This window comes from Vipera berus (assembly GCF_964194415.1).
Source record: "Vipera berus genome assembly, chromosome: 6".
Lineage (NCBI taxonomy): Eukaryota > Metazoa > Chordata > Lepidosauria > Squamata > Viperidae > Vipera > Vipera berus.
The window spans coordinates 43,783,012-43,796,743 of record NC_138208.1 but is presented as its reverse complement, the minus strand read 5'-3'; the positions used below and the strand labels follow the sequence as shown (position 1 = coordinate 43,796,743).

Here is a 13,732-nt window from a genome sequence, read left to right as displayed (position 1 = left end):
AGGACAGAATGTGAACACAATTATATACATACATTTTCTCTAAGGATCATACAATGAAATTGGATTCAAAAGAAGGTTCAAAATAATCAACATGGATTCATACATATTATATCAAAACTGATTCACAGGGAAATACAAGAATATCTTATCTCTTACCATATGTTGGAGACTGTAAGATCACTGAGGTTTCCTGACTTGCTTACAGAATGCTGACAGAACAGACAAACCAATTCATATTTTCTCAGTACAAATCAAGACAATTGGTATAAAATAAAATGCCTGATCAGAAAATACATACCATTTGACTGCTAAATTTTGCACTTCACCATTTTTATCTTCCAGCAACTTCAAAATCATTTTCACAACCTTCCTTTCACTATCATCATCTAACTTGATAGAATCTTTTTGTAATTCAGTCATCAAGTCATTTGTTGCCATAAACCTTTTTAAAAAAAGTCATTTCAGTTAGCTGTCAGTTTTATACCAATCTAATAATTAATAATCTCAATAACTTCAAATATGTTAGACTTCATGTGAAATAAAGTAATATACTTCAAATCTGGAGAAAAGACTTCATAATAGAGTGAAAGAAATGGAGAAAAAGCGTGTTAGATCAAACTATCTTCTCTCATCTGCACAAGACCACCAATTGTCATAAAAAATGGAGGGAAAAGAAAGGCAAAGATAATATCAAATATCTATTCTTGTTCACCTTTTCCATTAGCTTTCAGGATAAGTCCATTAAGTAAATATTTAAGTATCAACAATAGAAAGGAAAAAAATGACATTAGCTATTTAGCAATCCAGGTAAATAGTAAACTGAAAGACTGATTATGTCTGAAAAATTGTTCATCATGTTACTAGCAAAAAAAAACACCTCACAAAATCAGAGAATTGGAATAGATGATACATCAGTTTAAATCACTGTTTTTCAAACTAGGCAACTTTAAGATGCTGGCTAGAGAATTCTGGGAACTGAAGTCCAAATATCTTAAAATTGTCAAATTTGAAAAACACAGTATGTATCTGTCATCTCTTTTAATACATCCAGCTATTTTAAAGGAAGTCTACCACTTCCTTCATTAATCTGTTCTTACATTCCTATATATATTCTATTTATTTCACCATCCTTATATATTACATGTTACTAAAATAAGCAATACCAAATTAAACACAATGTTTACAGTTGTAAATTTAATAAAAACAACACTGAGCTCATAAATGTACACACTATTCAAAAAGCTTTTTAGAAATGCCCTTATATCATAATTTATGATGTCATTTCAGGAAAAGCTTAATTCAGAAGGATGAAACTGCCATTAAAAAGATTGGAATTCAGCCTTTCAATCCTGACTTCTGAGGGAAGGAATCTGTAATGTCCCCAATTGGGCTGAATTCTGTTTGGAGAAGATTGTCCGAAAATTATGGTTACCATTAGAAAGCTCTTTTTCCCCCTAAAATTCAACTGAAATTTGATGTGATTAAATTTCTGTAATTAACCAATATTCCATGTCTTGTATACTGAGATGACAGAATTTATTTCGATAGAAAACTATAGCCTTTTTCTATATGGCATTTGCCTAGATACTTGAAGCTAGCTATCATATTCTCAGTGTACTTTTTTTAAAGCTAAACATAGAGTTGCAAGAAAAAGTATGTGAACCCTTTGGGATTACGTGGAGTTCTGCGTCTCAGGAGGTTGGGAGTGGGAGGCACTGTTTTTCAGTGGTTCTCCTCCTACCTTCTGGAACGTTCACAGTCGGTGTTGGCGGGTGGGCAGAGATCGACCCAGAGACCTCTCATTTATGGAGTTCCTCAGGGGTCGGTCCTCTCACCTCTCCTGTTTAACATTTATATGAAGCCACTAGGTGAGATCATCCGTGGTTTTGGAGTGGGGTATCATCAGTATGCTGATGATACCCAGCTTTTCATTTCGACCCCAAACCACCCCAGTGATGCCCTCAACGTGATGTCCTGTTGCCTGGAAGCGGTCCGGGTCTGGATGGGGAGGAACAGGCTTCAACTCAACCCTGACAAGACTGAGTGGCTGTACGTACCGGCATCTCAGGAAATTCAGATTATTCCATCTCTTACTATTGGGGGTGAGTTACTACCCCGTAGATAAGGCTCGCAATTTGGGTGTCCTCTTAGATTCACAGCTCTCCTTAGAAGATCATATAGGAGCTGTGACTAGAGGGGCCTTCGCCCAGGTTCGTCTGGTGCGCCAGGTGCGACCCTATCTGGACCTGGATGCCTTGCGTACAGTCACTCATGCACTTGTGACCTCTCGTTTAGACTACTGCAATGCTCTCTACATGGGGCTGCCCTTGAGGACCACTCAGAAGCTTCAGCTGGTACAGAATGCAGCTGCGCGAGTTCTTTTGGGGGTCTCCCGATACTCCCATGTTACACCTCTGCTCCGTGAGCTGCATTGGCTTCCAGTTGCCTTCCAGGTGAGATTCAAGGTGCTGGTGATGACATATAAAGCCCAACATGGCATGGGTCCGGATTACCTACGGGAGCACCTACTGCCGGCGTCAACTTCCCTCCGTCCTGTACGCTCCCACAGAGAGGGCCTCCTCAGGGTACCACCGGTCAGAGAATGTCGACTGGTGACCCCCAGTGGGAGAGCGTTCTCGGTGGGCACGCCAGTCCTTTGGAACCACTTACCGGCTGAACTACAGATGGCCCCCGACCTTCGCTCCTTCCGGCGTGATCTAAAAACTTATCTATTCGAACAAGCCGGCCTGGTCTGATGGGTTTGGGGTTTTAACATTGTTTTTAACTAACTTACTACATTGGGCACAATCATTTAATTTTAAATCTTGTATCCTGTATTCTTATTTTTATTGCCCTGTACACCGCCCTGAGTCCTTCGGGAGAAGGGCGGTATATAAATCAAATAAATAAAATAAATAATAAATAAATAAATTGGCCATAAAATGCGCTCTAAACGTAATGTAAGTCACAACAATAGAAAAACACAATCTGCTTAAAATAATACTACACAAACATTAGCTGTTGTAATGTTTTAATTGAACATAAGATGGAAACATTCACAGTGCAGGGTGGAAAAAGTATGTGAACCCCTAGCCTAATGACTTCTCCAAGAGCTAATTGGAGCCAGGAGTGAGCCAACCTTGACTCCAATCAGTGTGATGATATTGGATGTGTTGCTGACAGCTGTCCTGCCCTTTAAAAACACACACCTGTTTTGGGTTTACTGGTCTCAAGAAGCACTGTCTGATGTGAACCATGCCTCACAGAAAAGAGCTCTTAGAAGACCTACGATCAAGAATTGTTGACTTGCATGAAGCTGGAAAGCGTTACAAAAGTATCTCCAAAAGCCTTGATGTTCATGTGTCCACGGTAAGACAGACTGTCTACAAATGGAGAAAGTTTAGCACTGTTGCTACTCTCCCTAGGTGTGGTCGTCCTGTAAAAATGACTGCAAGAGCACAGCGCATAATGCTTAATGAGGTAAAGAAGAATCCTAGAGTGTCAGCTAAAGACCTACAGAAATCTCTGGCACATGCTAACCTTTTTGTTGACACATCTACAATAAGGAAAACATTAAACAAGAATGGAATACATGGGAGGACACCACGGAGGAAGCCATTGCTGTCCAAAAAAAATATTGCAGCACGTTTGAAGTTTGCAAAAGAGCACCTGGATCTTCCACAGCACTACTGGCAAAATATACTGTGGACAGATGAAACCAAAATTGAGTTGTTTGGGAAAAACACACAACACTATGTGTGGAGAAAAAAAGGCACAGCACACCAACATCAAAACCTCATCCCCACTGTAAAACATGGTGGAGGGAGCATCATGGTTTGGGGCTGCTTTGCTGCCTCAGGGCCTGGACGGATTGTTGTCATTGATGGGAAAATGAATTCCAGAGTTTATCAGGATATTTTGCAGGAAAACATATGACCATCTGTCCGCCAACTGAAGCTCCGCAGAGGATGGGTGATGCAACAGGACAATGACCCAAAGCATACAAGTAATTCAACAAAACAATGGCTTCAACAGAACAGAATATGCCTTCTGGAGTGGCCCAGTCTGAGTCCTGACCTCAACCCGATTGAAATGCTGTGGCATGACCTTAAGACAGCGATTCACACCAGACATCCCAAGAATATTGCTACACTGAAACAGTTTTGTGAAGAGGAGTGGTCCAAAATTACTCCAGATCGTTGTGCAGGTCTGATCTGCAACTACAGGAAACGTTTGGTTGAGGTTATTGCTACCAAAGGAGGGTCAACCAGTTATTAAGTCCAAAGGTTCACATACTTTTTCCACCCTGCACTGTGAATGTTTCCATCTTATGTTCAATTAAAACATGACAACAGCTAATGTTTGTGTAGTATTATTTTAAGCAGACTGTGTTGTGACTTACATGACGTTTAGAGCGCATTTTATGGCCAATTCATGCAAAACACCACGTAATCCCAAAGGGTTCACATACTTTTTCTTGCAACTGTATCTATCGTCTCGAACTGTCTTTACTGGACTTAGTCAAGTTTCTCTAAATCCTCATTTCAATCAACAAATTAATTTCAGCCTGAAATAACTAAATTATAGGTAAAGAGGAACCATAATGTTTTAAAATCTAAAATAGATTAAATAAATTTGAGAACATAACTAATGCAAATATGCACACCCATGCAGTATAAAATCGCAATTTGTAAATTAAATATTAAGTTGTATGTTCCATCTATAATTAACTAGAAATATGGGAATTATATGCAAATTAATATTAAAATGAAAAATAGAACTGCTTATGATACCTCACATAAGCTGAATTAGTAAAGTATCTTCAGAAAATAAAATTTTAAAGAGCCCATGTCTTCTGACCATGAATTTGTAGTAATATTTGAAAAAATGCCAGTCATGACCTAAAATCAGACGTCAAACTTGCGACGTCATGTGACGTCGCACGATTTATCGGAACTTTGCCCCATTGCCAGCAATGTAGTGGCCGCCATTTCCTCCTGACATACCCGGCCTTCGGGCCGGCAGTTTGACACCCCTGCTTTAAATGTTTGCCTCATTCAACAATGAAAATGATACACTGGGTTTTTAATGGCATTTCTTCTCAGATGCACAGAATAGAGATGCACAGTGCATCTGAAAAAAGAGAGCACTGAAATGGCCTGGAAAAGTCTGCTGCATATGTGAGAAACATGCCCCATTCATGCATTATTTAATTTTGTATTTACTGTTTCAATGTGTAATATTTTATGTGTATTACTATCACCTGTATTGAACATTGCATAAGTGGAAAGAACTTGTAAATATTAAATGAATATTTTCATGCTTCTTTTACAAATATCCAACTTTCTTTTAATTAATCACAAAGTGGCATCACTTTGTATAACTGTGTTTTAAATTTACTGATATTAGGACCTACATTGGACTGTTTCATTAAAAACTATAAATCTGATTCTAGTTTGACTTTGGTATTGACACTGGTGAAAACACAACCACAGCATGATTAGTACTGAAGCTGATGCAGTAGAGCTACACAATAAAGTGAAATGGAAAATGAGAGTTCATGTATGGTAAGGAAGTACGTATTTAATTCCATAACGAACTTCAGAAAACAAGAAAATACTTTACATGGGGGGGGTGACCACACGCAAGTTGTATATAACAGCATGTATAAACTTAAAATATTGGGGGGGGAATCAGGTAGTCCTTGACTTACAACAGTTTGTTTACTGATTGTTCAAAGTTACAACACTGGAAAAAGTGACTTATGACCATTTTTCACACTTACGACCATTGTAGCATCCCTGTGGTCATGTGATCAGAATTGAGACACTTGACAATTGACTCATATTTATGATGGTTACAGTGTTCTGGGGTCTTGTGATCACCTTTTGCAACCTTCTGATAAGGAAAATCAATGGGGAAACCAGATTCACTTAAAAACCTGTACTTCCTTAACAACTGCAGTGGTTCACTTAATAATTGTGGCAAGAAAAGTTTTAAAATGGGGCAAAAATCACTTAACAATTGTCTCACTTAACACAAGAAATTTTGGGCTCAGTTGTGGTTGTAAGTCAAGGACTACAGGTATTTTATAATTTAATGGAATTAATCTGCCAATAGCAAACTTAAGAAAATATCAATAAAAATACCAATAAAATACCAATAAATAAAACCTTTTATGTTTTACAACAGACTAACTAATAGTCAATCAATGTCTGTCTATGCTGCTATATTGTGACATATTGATGAATTTAAGGTCCTTCACAGTTATAATTTTCTGTGTCCTTACTGACTTAAATGTTGATGCTAAGCTAAGAGAATCATTTATTTCACTCAGCAAACATGCAAAAGACGATATACAGATACAGCAGTCTTCTATAATAAAAACTGAGAATATGTTCTGAAGAATAATATCAAAATGTATGAGAACAGGAAAAATGAGCCTGCTTTAAATTATGCATCAGATACATCAGTCTCCTACCTTTATTCAGAGAAAGTGTTTCAATTAATTTAATTTTGTAACAGCAAGATTTTCAGCAGTTTGCAAAACTTTTCCCATTTTACTGCAGTATTAGAAATATTAATATAAAATCTGTTATTGCAGCAGATGTGGACAGGATATACACTTAAATCGCTGTCTTTTATATCAAAAGAAAAAGGGGTGATATGCTGTAATATTCAACACCAGCAACCTATGTGTCTAACCCAATATTTTAATATTTCTAAACTAAAATTCAGTATTATTACTATAATATTTCAAGGTACATACTTCTATTGTGAATTCAAGGAAAATTATGTTTATACCTTAGAAACAAATTTCAAAGAGAAGAAAACGAGAGATGCTACATTAATCACAACGGTTTCTCCACTCTACATACACAAATTAAAACATTTGGTTTAAAAAGATATTTTAACAAGCATTGCAAAAAAAACCCTAAAAACAGAGACGGTTAAAATCAAAGCCCAAGTAAAAGTCCTGTCTGCAGAGAACCGGCTTCTATGACAAATTACGGAGTACAAGAGAGAGCGTAGCAAAAAGAGGGAATGGGCTTAACAAACTTCCAGACAACTTCTAGGGGGAAAGGGCCGCCTCAAAGCCGGGCTCCAAACTGCAGCCATGCGGACTCCAAGCAAGGCATAACAAGGCCAGGATCAGGGGACTCAAGTTCTCCTGCTTGACGGGCCTCAAATCAGGCAAAAGACAGGTTGGGTGGGGCACCACCTCCCAGGAAGCAGCTCGGGCCTGCCCGCTATAAAGCATCCCAGGGCGGACCTGGGGAGAGACCTTCAGTCTTTTAAGCAGGAGGAGGAAAGCAGCCTACTCGGCCTCTTACCTGAAGTCCTTGTCACTCGATGTCATTTTCTCCAGCAGGTTGGAGATGTGGTATGAGGCACTCGCCATGATGATAGTCCCGGTGAGGGAAGCGTTTGGCCGGCTCCACGTCGCCTAGTGCGGGGGGAAGAGAAGGTGAATCGGGGGCGGGGGGGGAGCGCGAGGGCTCTGCCTGGCAAGAGACGGGAGGCGCCTGCTTGGCGGCGACGAGCCGTGCTTCCCCCGAGGCTTTCCCCGAGGCGGGGGTGGGACACGGTGACGGGGGGGGATTAGCGCGCGCGCTGTGGGGAGATCAGTATCATCGCCAGCGGCTGCTACTCGCGCGGGAAAAGGCGAAAGGACGACCGCGAACGATCTCGCTCAGGCGAATGGAGGCGGACGTACAGTCACACCGTCTGTTGCCTCGCGCGAGGACCTAAGGTCAGGGTTCGAAGAGGGCCTCGCTAACGTCGCTCTTCCGAGCCTCCCATTGGCTTCCCGTGATAGCGTAGGTGGCCTGTTTCGCATGACGTTGCGACGTAGGCGACGCAGAGCTTGCGCGAGCGGGTTGGTTAGAAAGCAAGAGGGGTGGAAGCGCATTCAGTGTTAGGCTTTTGATGTCTTCTGGGGAGCTGGAGCTTATACGCTGAAAACGTTTTGGCGGGGCAGCGTTTTTATGTCATGAAAATAAGGCAATACGATTTTAATTTTTAAATTTTAGATACGGATAGATACAGTGCATAGTACTTTTATAATTCTATTTAAACAGAGGCACTTATATTTATTTTTATATCATTATTATTATTATTATTATTATTATTATTATTATTATTATTATTATTATTATTATTATTATTATTATTATTATTATTATTATTATTATTACAAGGCGGTGAACATAAACAACACACCCTTCTCTTCCAATTTTCCTCACAACAGCAACCCTGTGAGGTGAGCTGGGCTGAGAGTGTGACTGGCCCAAGGTCATCCAGCCATTTCAGGGCTAAGGCAGCACTAGAACCCAGGTCTTCTGGTTTCTAGCCTGGGCCTTAACCACTAGGACAACAGGTAAATACGATTTATAACCCTTTTATAATTTTAAACAGATGCACTTATGCACTGCTGCAGTATTAAAATGCAGGCTATAAAGTTTATAATGAAACAACTAAAATATATTTTAAAAGATTAGTATGAATAATGAAGTGACACTATTAAAATAAATTATAATCCTGAATTTTTGTTTTGTTTTTCTTAAAGTGGGTAGGGTTGAGAGAATTGCTTTGTATAGTGATGGAGTTAAGCTATGTTTTATTTAACCTTAGTTTGACTGGGTTCACAAAATACACTAAGCCACAAAACATAATGGCTGGACTTATGTAATATGAAAATAAGGAGACCTTAACCAAGACTATCCTTGAAATTGGTGTTCTAGCCAAATCATAAAATTGGTCTACTTCCTCAAAAACACATTTAAATTTGAATTGTTTCCCTTCCCTTCAGACTTGGAAGATTGCTTGGTAGTTCACTTATATGGCTGGGCATCCCACTAAGTCTGAAACAAACAAAAAAATGGCACCGCACAGGTTATGTAGAAGGTAAACACAGGGTCAGTCATAAAGAACTCAAATGTTTATACACCAATGCACAGAGTATGAGTACACAGGTTTTGCACTCTCCTTCTTCACCCGCAACAAGAGGCTCTTTAGTTCTTCTTCACTTTCTGCCATTAGAGTGGTATCATCTGCATATCTTAGGTTGTTGATATTTCTTCCCGCAATCTTAATTCCAACTTTTGATTCATCTAGCCCTGCCTTTCTCATGATGTGCTCTGCATATAAGTTAAATAGGCAGGGCGACAGTATACAGCCTTGCTGGACTCCTTTCCCAATTTTGAACCAATCAGTGGTTCCATGTCCAGTTCTCACTGTTGCTTCTTGGCCCACATATAGGTTTCTCAAGAGACAAATAAGATGGTCTGGTACTCCCATCTCTTTAAGAACTTGCCACAGTTTGTTATGATCCACACAATCAAAGGCTTTAGCATAGTCTATGAAGCAGAAGTAGATGTTTTTCTGGAACTCTCTAGCTTTCTCCATGATCCAGCGTATGTTGGCAATTTGATCTCTAGTTCCTCTGCCTCTTCGAAATCCTGCCTGTACTTCTGGTAGTTCTCAATCCACATACTGCTGGAGTCTAGCTTGTAGGATTTTAAGCATAGCTTTACTACCATGAGAAATAAGTGCAATGGTGCGATAGTTTGAACATTCTTTGGCACTGCCTTTCTTTGGAATTGGAATGTAAACTGATCTTTTCCAATCCTGTGGCCACTGTTGAGTTTTCCAAATTTGCTGGCAAATTGAGTGTAGCACTTTTACTGCATTGTCTCTTAAGATTTTGAATAGCTCAGCTGGAATACTGTCACCTCCACTAGCTTTGTTGTTGCTCAGCTTTTCCAAGGCCCACTTCACTTCACATTCTAGGATGTCTGGCTCAAGGTCAGTGACCACCTCATTGGGATTATCAGGGACGTTAAGCTCATTCTTGTATAGTTCTTCTGTGTAATTTTGCCATCTCTTCTTAATCTCTTCTGCCTCTGTTAGGTCCCTGCCATTTTGGTCCTTTATCATGCCCATTTTTGCATTAAACGTTCCCTTCATCTCTCCAATTTTCTTGAAGAGATCTCTTGTCCTCCCTATTCTATTGTTTTCTTCTATTTCTTTGCAGTGTTCATTTAAGAAGGCATTCTTATCTCTTCTAGCTATTCTCTGGAATTCTGCATTCAATTGGGCGTATCTTTCTTTTTCTCCCTTGCCTTTTGCTTCCCTCCTTTCCTCAGCTATTTGCAAAGCTTCCTCAGACAGCCATTTTGCTTTCTTGCATTTCTTTTTCTAATTCTCACTAACAGAGATGAAATGACAGAAGGTGTTGAAGCCCTAGGAACCTTGGGGGGGGGGAGTGATCATGCAATATTGGAATTCAACATTATGCAAGCACAAGCAATAGAACATAGTCAAAACAGAATCTTGGACTTTAAGAGAGCTAATTTCAATTAACTTAGAGCTTGGGAAGGATTCCATTCAAGGGGAAAACAACTCAGGAAGCTTGGGAAATTTTGAAAAGTGAGATTATAAAAGCCCAGTCTAGCACAATACTAAGAAGAAAAATAACAGCTCTAGAAAAAAAGTCAGCATGGCTGCATAAAGAATCTCTGATCAACTGAAAAACAAAAAGACAAGTATAAAAAGTGGAAAGAGGGGCACATAACTAAGGCAGAATATCAGCAAGTAGCCCGATCCTGCAAAGATAAAGTGAGGAAAGCTAAGTCTCAAAATGAACTAACAACAAAAAAGGCTTCTTTCAACATGTAAAAAAGAAAAAAGTTAAAGAATGGGTGGGAGAAAGTGGCAAGAAGGTGACAAGCAACAGCGAGAAAGCAGAATTACTTAACTTTTTTTTGCATCCACCTTTACACAAAGAGAAAAAACAGTGCAACCTATCAAAAACTGTACCGTAAAAAACAGAATAGAAACACAAGTTAAGATAGGCAAGAAAATGATAAGTGAGCACCTGTCCACCCTAGACAAGTTCAAATCAGGACCAGATGGACTACACCCCAAGGTTCTCAAGGAACTGGCAGATGTATTCTCAGAACCACTGAACTATATCTTTCAAAGATCCTGGAGCACTGGGAACTACCAGAGAACTGGAAAAGAGCTGATGTAATTCCCATCTTCAAAAAGGGGGAAAAATGGATCCAGGAAACTACAGAACTATCAGCCTGACCTCAATACCTGGGAAGATTCTGGAAAAGATAAGCAACGGACCAGCAAACATTTAGAGGCAAAAAAGTCATTACCAAAAGCCAACATGGGTTTGTCAAAAACAGATCATGCCAGACAAATCTTATTGCAAAATTAGTGTACCAGAGGAATGCTGTGGATATAATTTACTTGAACTTCAGTAAGGCATTTGATAAAATAGACCATAACGTACTACTTGATAAGATAGAAAAATGTGGGTTAGACAGCCTTAACACCAAATGGTTTCGTAGCTGGCTGACCGGCCATACTCAGTGTGTGGTCCTCAATGGAACTGCATCTACATGGAGGGAAGTGTGTAATGGGGTGCCCCAGGGCTCTGTTCTGGGCCCAGTGCTCTTCAACATCTTCATCAATGATTTGGATGAGGGGATAGATGGGGAACTCATCAAATTTGCAGACGACACCAAGCTGGCAAGAATAGCTGATGCTCCAGAAGATAGGCTTAAGATACAGAAGGATCTTGATAGACTTGAACATTGATTCAATGGTGAAAAAAGTAAGGTACTACATTTAGGCAAGAAAAAAACCAAATACTCAGGTATAGTATAGGTGGTACCTTGCTCAATAGTAGTAACTGTGAGAGGGATCTTGGAGTCCTAATGGACAGTCACTTAAATATGAGCCACTAGTGTGCTGCAGCTGCCAAAAAAAGCCAACACAGTGCTAGGCTGCATTAAGAGAGGGATAGAATCAAGATCATGTGAAGTGTTAATACTACTTTGCAATGTCTTGGTAAGGCCACACTTGGAATATTGCATCCAGTTTTGGTCAGCACAATGTAAAAAAGATGTTGAGGCTCTAGGAGTTTACCTGGGTGTCATGGCAACACTGATGAAGGAAACCGGAGCTCTGGTTTCCTAGTCTGATTTTGCTTCGTCTGGAGACCCAGAGAGGTCGGAAAGTCACCCTGGAGAGGCAACAAGGAGGAAGGGAAACTTGGGAGTTTGGAGCCAACGGCAGTTGGCCCAAACAGACCAAAAAAAACTCTTTAAACAGGTGGGAGAAAGGCTGCCAGCAAATACGCAGATAGCCCAAGCCATAGACAGCCAGAGAAGAAGCAAAGAGCCGCAGCAACACTGCCAAACAGCTGACTGTCAACAAGGTGTTTCATCTGGGTGAGATTGTTCTTTATTTCTCTTCCCTATGGACTTTCAAAATATAAATCCCTGAACTGGATAATTTTTAAAAGTAAAAACCCCAGAAAGACTTGGGAAGTAGAGTTAAAAGCAGTAAGAAATCCGAAATGGGGAAACAAAATTAAGGAATATAAAAAATACGCAGAAAAGATTTGAGACTGATTGAAAAAAAATGATAAACTTTTGTTGGCTAACTTTTTATTTGGGAAGATTTTTTTACTTTGTTGTGAAAGAGCATTTTAAATAAAAGTTTTATTACTGGATAGAGACATTATAATTAATGAGGACATCTAATGGTGAAGAAAGATACTACAATAATACAGAAAGAATCAGAAGAATGATGACCTTGAAACAACACCTGTGCTAAAACAAAGAACATTCTGTGTCTCTACAAAAGAAAAAACAGATTTTTTTTATTACATCTTTTAACTTTAGACATAACTTAGAAAGAGGGTTTTTTTCTTTGTTTTTTTTCTTCCTTTTTAAAATATCTTTGAACTGACAGAATTATCTGGATTAGACTTATGCAGTTGGTGGTTTGTTTTTTTTGCTGGATTACAGTTTAAAGTAGTTGGCTTTTTTTAAAAAAAAACTTATATTACAGGCTAAAGCAGTTGGCTCCCTTTTAAACTTGGATTGTAGCCTAAAGCAGTTGGCTCCTTTTTAAAGGGATTTTAATCAATTGGAATAATACAAGATATTGATTGGATTCAGTGTGTAAGGCAGAGAATTTTGATGAAAGATATAGAGCATTTCTGGGAGAAAGAACACAATATCAACAAGAGGATGGAAAAAGCCAGAAACAGACAGAACAAACAATTACACAAGTGGAAGAAGAAAAAGAGAAGATGAATCAAGAAGATGAGGGAACAGTAAGAGAGCAGAGGATTACTAGATCAACAAGACCTAAATATAAGTAAATCAAAATGGAGAAGGAAAATGGAATTTTTTCAGTGAATATAAATGGATTGAATTCCTCATCAAAAAGAAAAAGAATTTTCAAACAACTACAGAAATTAAACATCAGCTCAACCGTATTTATATATATTAAAGAGACAATAGATTCCAAAATGATTTATGCAGATGAAGAAGGAAGAATATTAATGTTAGAAATATTTTCAAATCAAAACCAGATAATTTTGATAGCAATATATGCACCAAATAACAAACAAGAAGAATTTTATCAAAACCTTCACAGAAAAATAGTAGAAATGGAATATCAAAATATATGCTTAATTGGGGATTTCAGTGCAATAGTAGATGGGACATTAGACTATAAAAGCAGTAAATCAGGGAAACAAGGAAGAAAAAGATTACCTGAGACTTTTTTTTAACATGATAGAGGAAATTGGTGTACAAGATATTTGGAGAGAAATGAACCCAGGAAAATCACAATATACATTTTATTTGGATGACGCCTGAATTAAGGGTTAATATGCAGGAAATTGAAATAGAATTAGGTA

The 13,732-nt window shown here is 38.8% G+C and overlaps 1 protein-coding gene across 1 annotated transcript in view; it reads right to left on the bottom strand.

Annotated features, from left to right (window-relative positions):
- Positions 1 to 7,687, bottom strand: part of CAND1 (cullin associated and neddylation dissociated 1) — a 31,402-nt gene extending 23,715 nt beyond the window's left edge. The window contains exons 1-2 of the mRNA XM_081330953.1: positions 7,335 to 7,687; positions 299 to 442 (exon numbers count right to left, since the gene is read on the bottom strand). Coding sequence (XP_081187079.1) covers positions 299 to 442; positions 7,335 to 7,402 — 212 coding nt within the window. The 5' untranslated portion in view covers positions 7,403 to 7,687. The remainder of the gene's footprint in view (positions 1 to 298; positions 443 to 7,334) is intronic.
- Between the last annotated feature and the right edge of the window lie 6,045 nt (positions 7,688 to 13,732).